This window comes from Carcharodon carcharias, chromosome 11 (genome assembly GCF_017639515.1).
Source record: "Carcharodon carcharias isolate sCarCar2 chromosome 11, sCarCar2.pri, whole genome shotgun sequence".
Classification (NCBI taxonomy): Eukaryota; Metazoa; Chordata; class Chondrichthyes; order Lamniformes; family Lamnidae; genus Carcharodon; species Carcharodon carcharias.
This window is the reverse complement of record NC_054477.1, coordinates 120,660,915-120,678,976: the sequence shown is the minus strand read 5'-3', so window position 1 is coordinate 120,678,976 and position 18,062 is coordinate 120,660,915. Positions and strand designations below refer to the sequence as shown.

Here is an 18,062-nt window from a genome sequence, read left to right as displayed (position 1 = left end):
TTGAAATTTAAATTTGCTTTCATGTTTCAAGACAACAATGTCACTGTATAATAAAGCACAGTCACAACAGCTGAGTACCTTGAGCATTTGACAGCGAAAGAATTGAGTTAAGTGAATGAGCTGTTCATCATACCAGCTCACTTGGTTCAGATGGGAAAATCTTTACTGCTTTCAGTAGAGGAGCAGGTAATCTGGGATGCCAACTACTTCTTCAAACTGGCTGCCACAAGTCACAATTTAAACAGAGTGAACTGTATTATAGTCAGTAGATCTGTTCACCAGTGATTTACACAGATCGATCATTGACATCTCAGTCTGGCTGATAAAGGAAAGCAGACAGAGACCAAAGAATAGGCTACATCACTTTTAAACAAGCTGTGCAAAAGTACAAATCTGACCTTTTGTAGGTCCTCTCCTTCCATTTATCCTCAGTTATTAATCTCTTCCAGATTCAAGATTTTTCCCGTTTCAATTGAAGATTTCAACAATAATTAAGTTAGAATCATGTAATTAAAGATGGGCAAATGCCAAAAGATTACAGCCTGAATTACACTGCTGCATTATATACTTTTGTTATTTAAAGTAGAGGGCATTAATGGAATGGCAATTTCCAGCTAAGAATTTATTTTGCAACAAATTGAAATTGATGTCAACAGAAACTTGCTTCATTTATTAAGTTCCCAAATACCAGACATGACACTGTAGTTTTCACAGTTATTGTATAGTGAAAATAGCTTGACATTTTCCTTCATCTTGTTTCTTTTTAAAAGAAAAATGTGCCTTTTTTAAAAAGACAAATAAATAGCACATTACATACTCCGATTTACTGTTTTATGTCATGAGAAAATCCCAGCATTAAATAAAAAGTAGATTTAAGCATATCCTATAGCATTTTTCAGTGTTGAATTTGATAACTGAATTAAGTTAAAATGAGGCAATTTAAGATTTTTTTCCAGCAAAATGTATATTTAGCAAACAGCACATCAAATCAACATTGCACTAACTTTATAAAACAGATAAAGTACAAAAAGTACTGTACAGTAAATCTCTTTTGCATTTATATACATCAACACAAAGCTCAGAGCATTATTTATTTTTGCCCTATTAGAGTCTTCAGCGGCTTTTCATGTGTACCATATCCACAATCTATTTCACAAGCTGTGCGGTTCTGTATTCACACATGCAGGTGAGAAAACAATCTCAGTGTGAATCTATAAACAAGTGATAATCAGCACTTTAGAAAAGCGCTTTCCAGTGAAAAGGGAAAAGTTTAGAGCTGTACATAGAAGCTCTTGAAACCACAATGTTTGGCTTTAATTTTAAGAGATAAATATCTCACAATGATAGAGAAAGAAATGTTAATCATTGTCATAGCCTCAAGTTTCAGAACACTGCATTGTAGATTTTGGCCTTAGTTAACTGTATCATTACTCAAACATAACGTTGATTTCAAAAAAACTAATTAAGTTCTAAAATATGGCCCACTACACTGCCCGAAGAACTGTAGTTCATTTTACATTTAGTTCAGGATTCAGGCACCAATGCACATAAATTTGCACTGGCCTAGCAACTGTTTCTCTGCGTTCTATGTTTTTCCAGGCAAGGCAAGCTTAAGAGTGCTCTTCAGTGTGCAGACAAGAAAACAAACAAATCTTTATACTTTTCTGACATATTGTGTAAAACAAAGAGGAGGGGAGAATGTAAACACTTAAATAAGTGAACAATTCAATTTGGCTAAAAATTAAATTTTTGCAATGTTTTAAAAGTACCAAAGCAATTTCTTATTCAGCCAACTCCATGAGTGAAATCGTTATGCTCCATACATACATGTAAAACAAACATAGTAAGCACTAGTAAGGTTTACAGGGGGAGCTCTATGGAAGGAATGGATGAAAATGTCAGTAGTTGATAGGCGGTAATTGTTTCTTTACCGCCAAAGCCTCACCCAGAAATTGCCTGAGCTATAAACAGTTACAGGATCTTGACACATTTAAGCACAAAGGCCTTAAAAATTTGGATAATTTCTACACGGTCAATACAATTTTGTAGTTCAGATTTCACTTTATGCTAACTACAAATCCAGTACAAAACCACATTTCTATTTTCATCATGGAAAGCACATTTTGTTCTCTCTTTGGAAAACAAGGACACACACACATATCAAAATGTGGGGAAAGGAAACAAAGAGATGGAAACCTACATTTCTCAGCTGAATTGAAATCCCTCTTGTACTTTATGAACGTTTATCAATAACCACTAGACATACCACTCCCGGCGAGAAATGATTGAACCATCTAAGTGTGAAACAAGGTCATCTTCATTTTCATCATAATAGTCATCATGCAAATACTGAGGTGCATTAGGAATTTTTCGATCTTCATAATAATCGACGGGTATCTCAACGCCTTCAGTGTACCTGTTATTTATATTGTCCTCACTTTGCCATTTACTTTTCTGCACCTCTATGGGATAATCCTGGAATATGTTATTTGGTTCGAGCTTCTGTTCACTTTTCTCATAATCAGTGTACGGCTCAATTCGATTTGATTGTAAAACATCCATTTGAGAGTCCTTCTGTATATCTGTAGCTCCAGCAAACTGCTTTGTGTAGTAGTCCCCACGGAAGGTACGCCGGTGTCTCAAGTAAAACATTACAATGATGATTACCACAAGCATGAGAAAGAGAATGCCACCAACCACACCTCCGATGATGGTTCCTAAACTGTCACTCTTCATAGATTCCATGTTTTTCGAAGGAATTGGAAGCCTCTGGGTAAAAGCAGATGAACTTGTGATTCCTGCTGTTGAGTAAATTAGAGGTGCAGTTGTTGACAGCAGGGTAGTAGTGGGCGGATCTAATTGGAAATGGGATAAGGATGGATAGAGACAGAAAAGCAATGAATACATATGTACTAACAGCATCAAAAGTTAATAGTTTCTCATGCTCAAGCAACTAATTGATTTAATTTCACAAGAGGCAGAAAATCAACTACAGAACACTGAAGAGATTTGAAAATGTAACAATGAGCTATAGGGATATCTTTCTTAGTGATAATTTAACTGTGCAGCACTTGCTATTTGCCTTTATATCAATCTAGCATTCATTTCTTGACAGCATTTTTGTTTCTCATTGTTCCTAGCACATTGACTTGTGGCCTACAGCATTTTTGCTGCAAAGGCCAAATGAGATCTGAACAGGTCAGTTTCCCATGCTATAGACTATTAACTCAAGTATGGACTCCTAGAATTGGGTTGGTGAAAGGAAAACAAAAGCATTTAATTACATTTAATGCATATACCAACAATGCTTAGAAGAGCAAGAAATGACACCATCAAATCTTAGCTCTCTCAAACTAAGAGCTAGGTAACTGTCATATTCTGAGATCACTCACTACCTGACTTATTGAACCACTGCAAATATTTCTGCACAATCCAAAACAAATCAAATGTTAAAAATAAGTGTTTTCTGGACAATTACATTGAGGAACCAACCAGAGAACAGGCCATCCTAGACTGGGCATTGTGCAATGAGAAAGTAATAATTGGCAAACTAGTTATGCGAGGCCCCATGGGGATGAGCGACCATAATATGATAGAATTCTTCATCAAGATGGCGGGTGATGTGGTTGACTCTGAGGCTAGGGTCCTGAATCTTAATAAAGGAAACTACGATGGTATGATGCGTGATTTGGTCAAGATGGATTGGGAAACGTTACTTAAAAGGGTTAATGGTTGATAGGCAATGGCAAACATTCAAAGGGCGTGCGGGTGAATTTTCGGTCTTTTTCCAAATGGCAGGCAGTGACTAGTGGGGTACCGCAGGGATCGGTGCTGGGACCCCAGCTATTCACAATATATATTAATGATTTAGATGAGGGAACTAAATGTAATATCTCCAAATTTGCAGATGACACAAAGCTGGGTGGGGGATGGGGGATGGGGGTGGGGGTGGGATGGGGGAGCTGTGAGGAGGATGCAGAGATGCTTCAATGTGATTTGGACAAGCTGAGTGAGTGGGCAAATGCATGGCAGATTCAGTATAATGTGAGTAAATGTGAGGTTATCCACTTTGGTAGCAAAAACAGGGAGGCAGATTATTATCTGAATGGCTATAAATTGAGAGAGGGGAATGTACAATGAGGCCTGGGTGTCCTTGTACACCAGTCACTGAAAATAAGCATGCAGGCGCAGCAGGCAGTAAGGAAGGCAAATGTTGGCCTTCATAGCAAGAGGATTCGAGTACAGGAGTAGGGATGTCTTGCTGCAATTATACAGGGCCTTGGTGAGACCACACCTGGAATATTGTGTGCAGTTTTGGTCTCCTTATCTGAGAGTGTTCTTGCTATAGAGGGAATGCAGCGAAGTTTTACCAGGCTGATTCCTGGGATGGCGGGACTTGACATATGAGGAGAGATTGAGTTAGTTAGATTATATTCGCTGGAGTTCAGATGAATGAGGGGGGGATCTCATAGAAACTTATAAAATTTTAACAGGACTATACAGGGTAGATGCAGGAAGGATGTTCCCGATGGTGGGGGAGTCCAGAACCAGGGATCACAGTCTGAGGATACAGGGTAGACCATTTAGGACTGAGATGAAGAGAAATTTCTTCACCCAGAGAGTAGTGAGCCTGTGGAATTCGCTACCACAGGAAGTAGTTGAGGCCAAAACATTGTATGTTTTCAAGAAGGAGTTAGATATAGCTCTTGGGGTGAAAAGGATCAAAGGATATTGGGAGAAAGCGGGAGTTGGATGATCAGCCATGATCATAATGAATGGCGGTGCAGGCTCGAAGGGCCAAATGGCCTACCCCTGCTCCTATTTTCTATGTTTCCATATGGTCTTAAAAACCAGTTTTAATAAAAGGTAGCAAGCAATAAAATCTAAAAGCTTATTTTTTTAAATTTTACTTTGTACTGTATTTAAATAGGATTGGACAACATTTAAATATTACACAATTTAGTTTATTTTGCTTTGTAAATTTGAGAATATTAAGTCTCCTCTCCAGATTCCCAACACCATACACATATCATGTACCCAGGATAGGCAGAAAATTTGCACCCAGGCCTGGGTTAATGCTTGGAGGAGGCATCAGTTCAGTAATGATACTTAACCCCAACTATGTTCAAACTTAGGAATTGTTAGTATCAATAGGACAAGCACATGAGATTAGGGCTACTGCTCACATGGAGGACAAATGACAACATGGACTGGTTAGTCCAAATGACCTGTTTCTGTTCTAATTTTATGTAATTACATATTTTGTGGCCAAGGCCACAAGTGGGCATAGAGGGGTACACTTGCACAAGTATTGCAACATTACACACATCTGCCGTGTCTCAGCCAGTAGCATTCCCACCTCTGAGTCAGAAGATTGTGTGTTCAAGAGATTTGGGCTTAAAAGAATCTTGGCTGACATCCCCAATACAGGACTGAGGTAATCCCATCTTTCAGGTGAGACATTAAATTGAAGCCCCATCTGTCCCCTCAGGTCGGCGCAAAATATATGCTGTGGCACTATCTTGAAGAAGAGCAGGGAAGTGATTGCACCACTGTACTGGCAAATATTTATCCTCTGCCAATATCACTAAAACATTTACCTAGTCATCATCACATTGCTGTTTGTGGGAGCTTCCTCTGTGCAAATTGACATGCGCATTTCCTATCTTATAACAGTGGCTACACTTCAAAAGTACTTCTTTAGTCATAAAGTACTTTGGGACATCCTGAGGTTGTGAAATATGCTACATAAATGCAAGTCTTACTTTGCTGGCGCTTCAACATACCATTTTAATTTAGCAGCATTTGTGCTGCAGTTTTCTTAGTTTTTCAACCTTTTACAAACACAGAACTTAAAAGACATGAACCCAAATCTTCTGGTCTGTGGCTATTTGGAGGCCGCCGGTACCCTGAAAGATGTGCACAGGATACATCGAAAGCCCGAACAAACCACCTCCTCGATACTTACGCAGGAGGTTTAAACTTCTGATTGCTGATTTTACCCTGCCTGGATTGCTCTCTCATTGGTCAGAAGCATGCAGACTTGGGCTGTTTGCCCTATACTTATGGTTTTTACATGGATTTTCATAGCTGGTATGAAACCAGTGAAACTCTAAGTAAATCAGCTGTAGTTTCAAAGCACTCCAGAACCCACAGCAACGTTCACCACCAATCCCCACCCTGCCTGACCATCCAGTCACCTCCCCACTGACCTCCCCCACCCGGCCCCCTGCCCCAAAGTTTAAACTTTACTCAAAAAGGATGAGAAGCTAGTATCTGATTTCATGCAGAATAATGAGTTTTGTACTTATTCTCCAGCTTTCAAAAAAGGTCAAAGAACATGATATGATGCCATTTTTCATTGATTGAACTTGACCCTGTTATAAAGGTTATCAGGTACTGTATACGGTACAAGAATCATTTATCAGCACAAATTCTGGGCTACATTACTTAAAAATGTAGGAAATGATACAGATAATATTTCTGACCAAAATAAGCTTTTAGGGATAGATTACCTTCGGTTTACAACGTCTGCTCTCAATACTGTTGTTTATACTATTGAGTGAGCTATACTAAACATCTACTTTAGCTATTGTACAAAATAATATGTTGGTTTACAAGACCAATTAGATCATGTTACATCACCAACCAGAGATCTGAAGTACATGTAAGCTTTCCTTTAAGCTTGTGGATGACTGAGTGATAACATCTTTGTTCCATAAAACATATTTGCAGCTTTTCTTACATTCTTATGCTCACAAAATGTCTGATGCTAGGCGGATGCACAAAGATACTGGTATCAACTGGTGCTAAAATGGCAGGAACAAGGCTTTCTTGAGAAATTGTGCCAACTTGTGCCACATCTCAATTAAAAAATGCAAGACAGAAAACAACATTCTAAACATGGAGTCAATACCAAAATTGCAATAAAATAAACTGCAACACATTTCCAGACAATTGTCACAATAAGAATGAAAAATATTAAAAAGTACAGCACCCTGTGATTCCTAAATTTATAGCCCAAATTCCAATGATTTGAGTGTCAGCCAGTTCATGTGTCACACTTTGGAACTTTAGTCAATGCTACCATGAAGAACCTTCCTAAATATATAGTTCCACTATTGAGCTAAATATAGCTCTTATGGAGATACATTCACAAGACAGCAAAGTTAGAAGATATAAATTATTTTTCAGATGGGGTTTCTGAACCAGCATACCAGAGACACAGGAAGATAGTTCGATAATCCAATGATCAAGGGCACTCATTTCTCCTGCATCAATTCTATTCATTTGAACTCATTAGTAGTAGTTAGGCTTTAAAAAAAAGTTAAGAAAGCTGGGGAGAAGTGAGATCAAATAAGGTAACCTGTTGAAGTGGGATTTGTGTAGTATATTCATAGGAACAGAGGAACATTGGAATAGCAGGTCACTTAGCCCCGAGTTTGTTCTGCCATTCGAAGAGATTATGGCTGATCTGTGACCTTTTCCCTTGTCCTTTTGTTTGGCTAACACAAATCTAAAAATTAACACTTGCTCTAGCATCAATTACTGTTTGCAGAAGAGAGTTCCAAACTTCTCCCATTCTTTGTGTGAAGAAGTTTCTTAATTTAATCCTCGAAAGGTCTGGCTCTGTATTTCTGTCCGTTCTCCTTAGTTCCATATTCCTCAAATGGAAATAACTTCTATCTAATCTGTCTATTCCCTTTAATATTTTGAAAACTTCGATCAGCTTCTGAATTCAAAAGATTGTAACTCCAATTTGTGTAATCTCTCTTCATAATTTAACCCTTGGGGTCTAAGTACTATTATGGTAAATCTATATTTTCATGGTCAATATATCCTTCCTAAGGTGTGGTGCCAAAACTACTCTCAATATCCCAGGTGTGATCTAACCATGACTTTGTATAGCTGTAGCATTATTTCTATTCCTTTGTATTCTACTCATGTAGATAAGTGCCTGCATTCCATTTTATATTATTACACAAGGACAAGCTAAGTATGATAGAAGTAACTGAAAACAATTGCAACTCTATCTTTACCTTACTGTGGAATAAAGCAGGTTAACAATTCATACTACTGGTAACTCAGCCCGACATGAGTGAGAAGGAAGATATACATAATGTGAAAGGCATGGAAGACCGACAATGAGGGATACTATTATTACGTACCATTGCATAAGTTATATTGTTGAACAGTGTGAGGGTACATCTAATTAACAATGGAATGCGTATATATTGGTCCAGATCTGAGGTAGTAATGGCAGCAAACTGTCAGCATTCACCTTTGTTACTCTTCTGAAACTGATAACTTTTAAGACTTCACAAACAAGCAGTTAAATTCAGTAATTCAAAAGTGAGTGAGTGGATCTACACTTCTCCGCAGCATTGTTGAAGACCCTTCTGACTGCGATCAGTTACCTTAGGTTGTGCCGGAAACATCAACCCCTGAAGCTTCCAAAAATCCTTCCAAAATCAGGGGTTGACTGATATGTCTAGAATAAAATGTGATCCACTGGTGTTGATGTGCGTGATCGCCACTTTGAAATGTGAAAGAGAAACTTAACACCAGTATTCATAATAAATTAATGCAGCACAGTTTATTGAATGAATTAATTGTATAAAGATACCTTTAACCATAATCAATCGTCAAATTCATTGGTCTGAATTTCCCCGTCAGCAATTTGGGGGCGGGGCCCGCTCGCCAATGGGAAAATGACGCAGATGACATCGGGAGGAACCCCTGGCATCATCTTGATCCCTTTAAGTTTTTAGGAAGGCGGGCGGGACAGTGAAATCAGTTGTCCGCCTGCCCTGTCAATGGACAATTGAGGCTATTGGCAGAGTAATTATAATTAGAGACCCTGCCTGTCCAACCTTAAGGTTGGCAGGCCAGGAGCCCCAGCGGGCTTCTGATAATACCTGAAACCTCATCCACTGGTGTGATGAGGTTTCATGTCCGTTTTTAAAACCTTTAATACATTTTATGTGATATTTACTAACATGTCCCATCTCTTGTGACATTGCGAAAGAGTGCACTTTGACAGCTGGGGATTCCCTCCCAACCCTGCACAGTCGAGCAGGCCGCTGGGCAGGCCTTAATTGGCCCGCCTACTCAAAATGGCGGCGGGCCCCGTTTTGGTGGCGGGGGTCGGCTGTCTGCCCACCGCCGAGACAGTGGAGCCAGCACACCCACCAAGGGCAAAATTTTGCCCATTGTCTTCAGCATCCAAAACAGAGATCAATGAATTAATTGAGTCACTTTGGCTATGACATCGTCGTAAGGGTCCCACTCTGGATAAGATTTGGCATTTTCACTTTCAGGATAACCCTTCCACAACAAATCATCTTCCGCTTCATCCATTGAGCTGAATGTTCTGCATTTTTTTGAATGATCTGACGATGACACTTAGTGCACTAACAGCATCCCATGACTTGATAATGAAACCACAAAACATCAAGTGGGCAGCATGCATATTTCCACTCTTTGCAAACGTTTTCTCTCCAACAACCAGTTACCTATTCATTTGGCATGAACGTGATCCTCGAATGGTTTATGGAGGCACATTTCCAAAAATTGAACAACGGATGTTAGATCTTCTCTTATAACTGCAACGTTGGTATTACTTCTTCACAGAAAGCCAATACAAATTGTGTTTTTGCTGTCAGTGTGCTCAGCATGGCCTCATTATAACAAACACCCTTTCCAGCAGAAGTACAAATACAAAACCACACGGAGGTATCCCTAGCTCAAAGCATTGGCACCTCCTGGGTTACGCCACTGGTCAGAATAAAGATCTAAGCAATGTCTACATCACTTGATCCACATTTGCTGGGCAGGTCATAGACTTGGTTGATGAACATCCACCTAGTACCCAAGACATCACAGGACCCAAATGTCCAAGAGGAAGATGATCAACGTCTCAGCTCTAAAGCAGCCTGACCAATAAAGGATTTCCAAGTATGCGGCTCACGACCAATCTGAGAAATCTTCACACATCTAACTAATTTCCAGAACAGTGGGGTCAAATAAAGTCAGCTGTACTAAATAGCTGTGTCCAGACCATCAGCTTCGAGCATCGTCGTCACCAGGGCTGGTTTGATGAAAACTATATTGAAATATGTGATTTCCTAATACAAGACCAAGCAAACTTCATTGCCTGACAGAACAACCTAAGATCTCAAGTCAAGAAGGCATCATTCCAAAAGCTTAAGTCTGACACCCAGGCAAATCCAGAAAACAAAAGCAATGTGGTGGGAAGGGAAAGCCCAAGAGATCGAAAAAAAGCTGACATGCAAAGATTTTTTGAAGCCACCAGGGCCGCCTGTAGACCAAGGTCAAGTGGACTAAACCCCCTTCGCTCTCAGGATGTTGTCTTTCTTAAGGATGAGAGTGCCATCCGTCAATGCTGGAAAGAACAATTTTGACAACTCCTCAACCACGAATCCACAGTGGTAGCCGAAGTTCTCCACTCTATCCCCCAGTGCCCTGTGGTAGAATCCATGGTTGAACCATCATAGATGAGAGAGCTGCAACAAGCAAAGTGGCCCAATGTTACTCCAGCTGAGGCCTTCAAAGCTGGTGGTCTTTTGCTCACATCAAGACTCCATGCATTCATTCTATGGATTTGGGAGGAAATAGGACTCTGGCCCCGAATTCAGTATGTGATAATTATCTTCAAGAATGGAGATAAATCATGCTGTGGAAACTACCGAGGTATTTCTTTCTTGTACACAGCAGGGAAAATCCTGACATGCATTCTCCAGAATCGCCTACTTCCTGTGGCTGACAAAATCCTTCCAAAGACAGAGATAAAAACAAAAAAACTGCGGATGCTGGAAATCCAAAACAAAAACAGAATTACCTGGAAAAACTCAGCAGGTCTGGCAGCATCGGCGGAGAACAAAAGAGTTGACGTTTCGAGTCCTCATGACCCTTCGACAGAACTAGTTTTTTGCTGAGTTTTTCCAGGTAATTCTGTTTTTGTTTTCCTTCCAGAGACAGTGTGGTTTTAGAACATCCAGAGCAACCTCTGACATGGTCTTTGTTGTCAGACAAATCTAAGAAAAACGTTGAGAATGCCAGGAACTCTTCATTGTATTCACTGACCTGACCAAAGTATCTGACTCAGTAAATCACGAGACTCTGTGCATTGTACTCCTAAGATTTGGATGTCAAAGCAACTTCATCACAATCCTGCAATTGCTTCACGATGATGTCTGCAACTGTCTTGAGTGGGAGATCTGAAACAGACACCTTCAAAATCCAGACTGTATTCAAGCAAGACTGTGGGATAGCCCCCATACTATTTACAATCTACCCAGCAGTGGTTATTTACCTCAAAAAAGATTAACTGCCTTCTGGTGTCAGTACTAAATACTACCTAAGTGGAAAACTCTTTAATCTCAGTTGCCTCCATACCAGAACTAAACTGACATATTGAATCTACAGTTTGCAGAAGACTGTAGTGCTGGTGTCCACTCTGCACCAGGTTACAAGCTACTTTCGATATCTTCAATGCTGCATACAAGAAACTAGTTTGTCCTTGAGTGTTGCCAAAACAAAACTCATATCAACCCACACCTGGTCAGCCAAATATTTCATGTAAGGATGAGACCATGGAATATGTTAAAACATTTTCAATACCTTGGCAGCCACCTCTCTCAAAAGGCCACCATTCACGAAGAGGTCCAACACCGGATCAGCTGCAGTAGCTCAGCCATCTGCAGGCTACAGCAGCGAATATTCAGCAACAATGACCTCTGCAAGTCAAGAGAAGTCCTAGCGTACAGAGCAGTTGTCATCACCACATTCCTGTATTGCAATGAGACCTGGACTCTGTATCAGTGGCACATAAGAGCACTAGAAAAATTCCATCAGTAATGCCTCCACCATATCCTCCGTATTCAATGGGAGGACTATTGGTCAAACGCTAGCCTCCTTCTTGAAGCCAGCTCCACAAGCATTCAGCCAAAACTCCTGCAAAATCAACATTGATGGACTGGACACTGTATCAAATGGCCAGAAAAGCATCTCCCTGCCAGGTTCTGTTTTCTCAACTCTCAAATGCCCAATGGTCCAGGCGAGGGCAAAGAAAACGCTTCAAAGACATTTTGAAGCTCTCCTTGAAGCAGGGAAGTATTGACATTAATGACTGGGAGAAGCTTGCTACCAATCATTCAAAATGGTGACAACTTGCTCATGAAGCTGCATCACACTCGGGAGTCACAATGTTTTAATGATGATGTAGAGTGGCAGCAGAGAAGGAAAGAAAAGGAAGCAAATCCTGCACTCCAAATCCCACTACATCATGAGCATTCTGCCCCATGTGACCCATCTGAGGGTCAAGAATTGGCCTGTTCAGGTACATGAAGACCCATGATAGACACTCGTGACCGAATAGACAACATCCTCAAATCGAAGGACAGCTGACCACGAATTATGTTCGTTCAGTCATGCAGGGTAAAGCCACTGTGAATTTTGTCTTCTCAGGTCCTGTCATTTTTATTAGAACTGTTTTTGAAACTTCCCACTCCTCAGTTTGGCTGCTGGCATATCAAAATTCACGAACACTTCATCCATGTTGTATTTGTGACTTAATAGGTGCTCATCTTTTTGCCTCTGTCTGATGATGAACCATTAGAAATTGGCAATTTTGACATCAATGTCTCTTGGTTGTCTCTGAGTAATCTTGGTCTCCTGTCACAACTTTAAACTGTTTCATTCCATAAAACGGCTACACGAAATAGCTGTTGCTCTGTAATCTTTGTTAGACTCAGGGTTTGATTTGGCCCACTTATGTGCATATATACACACTGCATTTCCAGTGACGATGTAAACTATCTGATGGTTTTCAAAGGCCCATTCCAATATATGCTTAAGATCAGACTGGTGGCTGGTCCCCATTCTCATGGCCCATTTGGTCTTGGGCATCTTCTTTAGGGTAGATTCCTCCTCCCATTTTTGCATCATTTTTCCTAACACCAAATTCCCTCGTTGAAGCAGTTATTTGACGAATTGGTAAATGTTACGTCTTTTAGCCTGAAAACAGCTTTGTACTTCATTAATTTCTGCTGGAGGGCCCATTTCTACTTGTTACTCGCCATGCCATGCATGGTTTGCTCTGTGTGGATGTCTTAAACGCCCTTGCATCTCCTTGTCAACACCGGCCTGTATCACCTGTTTGATCCCTTGCACTGACTTATAAGGTGAGTAAAATAGGCATTTCTGAGCTGAAAGATCGAGACCGACACCTAATGCAAGAATAGCATGTCTTAGCAGAAAAGGGAGTCGACTTATAGGCCAGCATAGGCTTAAACGTCACTTGTGACACCGAAAAAAAATAGGGTAGTCTTGTATGCTGGGTCAACTTACATAAGACGATCGGTGGTAGGCAAAAAGGAGGACTGTGAAATATTAAAAGTGGATATATCATCAGACCTAGATGAAATGTACCCCAGGCTGCTGGGAAGCAAAGAAATAAATAATGGGGGCTGTGACCGTCAATTTCCAATCCTCTTGGGTTACAAAATTTTTAATATATTCTTTCACAGGTTGTTGGGTCACTGGCTCGGCCAGCATTTATTGCCCATCACTAACTGCCCTTGAGAATGTGATGATGAGCTGCTTTCTTGAACTGCTGTAGTCCATGTGGTGTAGGGACTGTTAGGAAGGGAATGTACAGTGCTATTAGGCAATTCCAGTGACAGTGAAGGAATGACGATATAGTTCCAAATCAGGATGGGGTGTGGCTTGGAGGGGAATTTACAGGTGTGATGTTCCTAAGCTCTGCTGCCTTTGTACTCTAGATGGTAGAGGTCACAGTTCGGAAGGAGCCTTGCTGAGTTGCTGTGGTATGTCTTGTCTATGATACACACAGCTACCAATGTGCGTTGGTGATGGATGGAGCGAGTGTTTATGGAGGTGGATGGGGTGCCAATCAAGTGGGCTGCTTTGTCCTGATGGTGTCAAGCTGCTTCAATGTGGTTGGAGCTGCACTCATCCAGGCAAGTAGACAGTATTCCATCACACTCCTGACTTGTGCCTTGCACATGGTGGACAAGCTTTGGTGGACAGACTTTGGACAGTCAGGAGGTGAGTTCCTTGCCAAAAAATTTCCAGCCCCTGACCTGCTCTTGTAGTCACAGTATTGAGATGGCCAGACCAGCTAAATTTCTGATCAATGGTAAACTCCCAGGATGTTGACGGTGGGAGATTCAGTGATGGTAACACCATTGAGAGTCAAAAGGAGATGGTTAAATTCTTCTTGTTGGAAATTGTCATTGCCTGGCACGAAAGTTACTCGCCACTTATCGGCCCAAGCCTGAATGTTATCCAGTTCCTACTGCATATGGCCATGGACAATTCAGTACCTGAGGAGTCATAAACGGTAATGAACACTGCAAGAGGCTCCTCCACATATGCGCTCGCTTTCTTGACAGTTGCCTTGATTTCTTCATCCTGGCTAATCCAGGTTACCACAGCTCTTTGAAACCCCCAAATTCCTAGGGTGGATCCTAGGGGACAAGGGAAGAAATGGTTAACTCATCCCACGATAAGAGGCCCAGAGACATTGCAAACAAAGTCACCTGCTTACCCTGTACACTATTGAACAGGTCATTGGGCTCACTGTGATGGCCTGTTTCACAATCCATAATTTTCCTTTCCAGAGAGCTGTGGATCTTGAAGATGGTAATGCCCTGGAAGAAGACAGTTCATTGGAGGAAGAGGAGGAGCAAGAGGTGGGAGAGGAATAGGAAGACGAGCTTGAGGGGCATGATATAGAATTATGCAGCTAGACGATCTGTTTGTAAAGTGTAACGGTGCTTCCTCAGTTTCTGGCTGGCTATCCTGGGCCGCTGATGGCGAGGGAGGATGACTCATGGCGTGGGGGCGTCTGCATCCATGGGAGACACCAGAAACGATTAGGACAGCTAGCACTGGAGAGCAGAAGCTTTTGCAGTGCTGAAGCTTCCCAATGCAACAGTGTTTATCATGCTGTCGTATGGGGTAGGATGAAATGCACCTCCTTGAATGAGCGCATTACCCTCTGTAAATACCATCTCCACTGAGTGGCCTCAAGCACCAAATTCCTCCTGATCCATGATCCTAGGTATTTCCGACGCTTAGTCCTTCATTACTACGATGATCTGCAGGTAGGACACTCATCCACCTGCCTGGGACCTCTCTCAGGAATTATGTGCCCTTTTCTCCTACAAGGACAAAAGAGAGTGTGATAAGGCACTGCTGTCCTCTAGGGCCAATGGCATCTGTTCAATACATGCATGTTTCAGTGCTGGCAGGTACTCAGCGGCACTACGGCTCAGAGCCATTCTGAGAGGTCAAGTAAGTGTTCTGGGTGCACACTTCTAGCATTGTTCGGCCTCCTCAGCTACTATGTCTGCTGGATGGTGAGTCACTATCCTGAGTGTTGAGAGTAGCATTCACCTTGCCAGAATGTGAAAGATAATTGAACCTTTCCCTGTACTGGATCCAGGTTCTTTTCACAATACTTGTGCCACCAGTGGCAGCGATTTCTACCCAAGCTAGTTTGGTCTGTGTGGGTGGTCTCCTCTTGCCACCTCCCTCCTCTCCCTCAGAGCGTCTAGCATGATCTCTCAGTCAACATCCGAGAAACGAGGGATGCACTGCCCCAGGTTCCAGGCCTCTGGCTGAGACATCACTGAAAAGAAAAATGCAGCCCGAAGTACACTGATTCTTCACTGTCCAATTTCAGCACTCAAACCGCAGTCACAATAATGGGTGCCATTGGGAGTTTAAATCGGGCTTGCACTTCAGTTGGCCTGCCTCCTTCACAATCCTGTGGCTGCCTAATCCATCTCCATATCAATTAAAGGGGTCACCTCCATGAAACATTTGTTTCCTCCCAAGGCCAGGTTCAGGACCTGGAAACGGCCCCAGATTCCATTGCCCACCCCTGATCCGAAAATCTAGCCCACAAAGTTGTGGGAAAGATAGGCACAAGTTTAGGAAATGACAATGTGACCAAGGATTTTGGAGAGTCAAGGGAGATTGGAGATAGTGTGGTAGTTTTCAAGGACAGGTGGGTCAAGGGCTGTTTTTTTTGAGGGGGTGATGACAGCTGGTTTTAAAGGCATGTCCTCAAAAGGAATGCAGGTGGATAACTGCACAGCGATTGAGAATATGCCAAACAGGGAACAAACAAGTCTTGCACAAGTAACATTCCCTTTAAGCTGTGTGCATACACAACCATGTGTCAATCTTAAAGGAACCGCACAGTGTAACAGTGCACACAGCAAGAAGAAGTTAGAAGCAGTATTGGATAACCGAACAATATATTTCTGGACCGGAGTAGATACAGTATATCCATGACATGCTGAAGTATTGACGTTTTTACACACAGGACATCAAGTTCAGTTAGATATTCTATGACAATCAAATTAATGATCTATATAGATGATTTAATGCATTGGATCATCCTTCTCTAATCTTTAACCAGTTATCCTTTCCAGTTTCTTGCCCACACACCGCATACTAGCTCTACTTTTAGAAACGTGACCTCCCATCTCATACAATTTTTCAGCCTAGCTCGGCTGCTTCAATTTACAACATTTCAAAAGCGTCCAGACATGAGCACTTTCAGAGGTAGCCCTACAGAACAATACCCCAAAATCCTTGCAATAGGGGTCACTATATGAATTCTTGAGGGATGGGCGAGTTGTGCTTATGTTACTGGACAAGTAATCCAGAGGTCCAGTTTGATGCACTGGGGACATGGGTTCAAATCCCACCATGGCAGCTAGTGGAATTTAAATTCAAATAATTAATAAATCTGTCTCAGTAATGGTGATCATAAAACATGAAGGGTGCAGGAGAACATGTCATGAGCATCACCAGACATACTAAAAAATGAGATAACAACCTGGTGAAGCTACAATACAGGACTACTTGCATGCCAAACACTGTAAACAGCATGCAATACAAAGAGCTAAGTGATCCCACAAACAACAGATCAGATCAAAGCCCTGCAGCTCTGCCACATCCAGATGTGAATGGTGGTGGGCAATTACACAACTAGCCAGAATAAAGGCCCAGCACATCAGTATAAAAGTCAAGGCATTTGCAGCCATTTGAAGAGCCAAGTGGATGATCAATCTTGGACTTCCTCCTGGAGGTCCCCACGATCAGAAATGCCAGTCTTCTGCCAATTCGATTCACTCCACATGATATCAAGAAACAGCTGAAGACACTGGATACAGCACAGGCTATCTGGACAATATTCTGGCCGTAGTACTGAAGGCTTGTGCTCCGGAACTGGCTCTCCTCTAGCCAAGCTGTTCCAATACAGTTACAACACTGGCATCTGTCCAACATTATGGAAAATTGCCCAGCTATAGAATGGAGTATCTTTGTCAAGCTAAAGGTCTTTCTCGGTACTTGGAAAATACAAAGCCTCAAACATCTTCGAAGCTCACATATCATTTGTCTAAATAAGTTAGCTGGGTTGACCTTGTGCAGAGTTTGAAGCAACTTGACTTTTCCAAAAATGCTGAAATAATGCAACAGAAAATAAATATATGTCACTCCAGTCAGATCATTGAGAATGATCAATGACACTATACCAATCCTGAAACCAAACACCTGCCCAAGCCAGGGTATAAGCAGGAGACAAAAACAGAATTACCTGGAAAAACTCAGCAGGTCTGGCAGCATCGGCGGAGAAGAAAAGAGTTGACGTTTCGAGTCCTCATGACCCTTCGACAGAACTTGAGTTCGAGTCCAGGAAAGAGCTGAAATATAAGCTGGTTTAAGGTGTGTGTGTGGGGGGCGGAGAGATAGAGAGACAGAGAGGTGGAGGGGGTTGGTGTGTTGTAGCGACAAACAAGCAGTGATAGAAGCAGATCATCAAAAGATGTCAACAACAATAGTACAATAGAACACATAGGTGTTAAAGTTAAAGTTGGTGATATTATCTAAACGAATGTGCTAATTAAGAATGGATGGTAGGGCACTCAAGGTATAGCTCTAGTGGGTTTTTTTTTATTTTATATAATGGAAATAGGTGGGAAAAGGAAAATCTTTAT

At 41.5% G+C, this 18,062-nt stretch overlaps 1 protein-coding gene across 1 annotated transcript in view; it reads right to left on the bottom strand.

Moving 5' to 3' along the window:
* Nucleotides 1-649: 649 nt before the first annotated feature.
* LOC121284485 (nectin-3-like) overlaps nt 650-18,062 on the bottom strand; it is a 316,102-nt gene continuing 298,689 nt past the window's right edge. Inside the window, exon 6 of the mRNA XM_041200008.1 lies at nt 650-2,855. Coding sequence (XP_041055942.1) covers nt 2,257-2,855 — 599 coding nt within the window. The 3' untranslated portion in view covers nt 650-2,256. The remainder of the gene's footprint in view (nt 2,856-18,062) is intronic.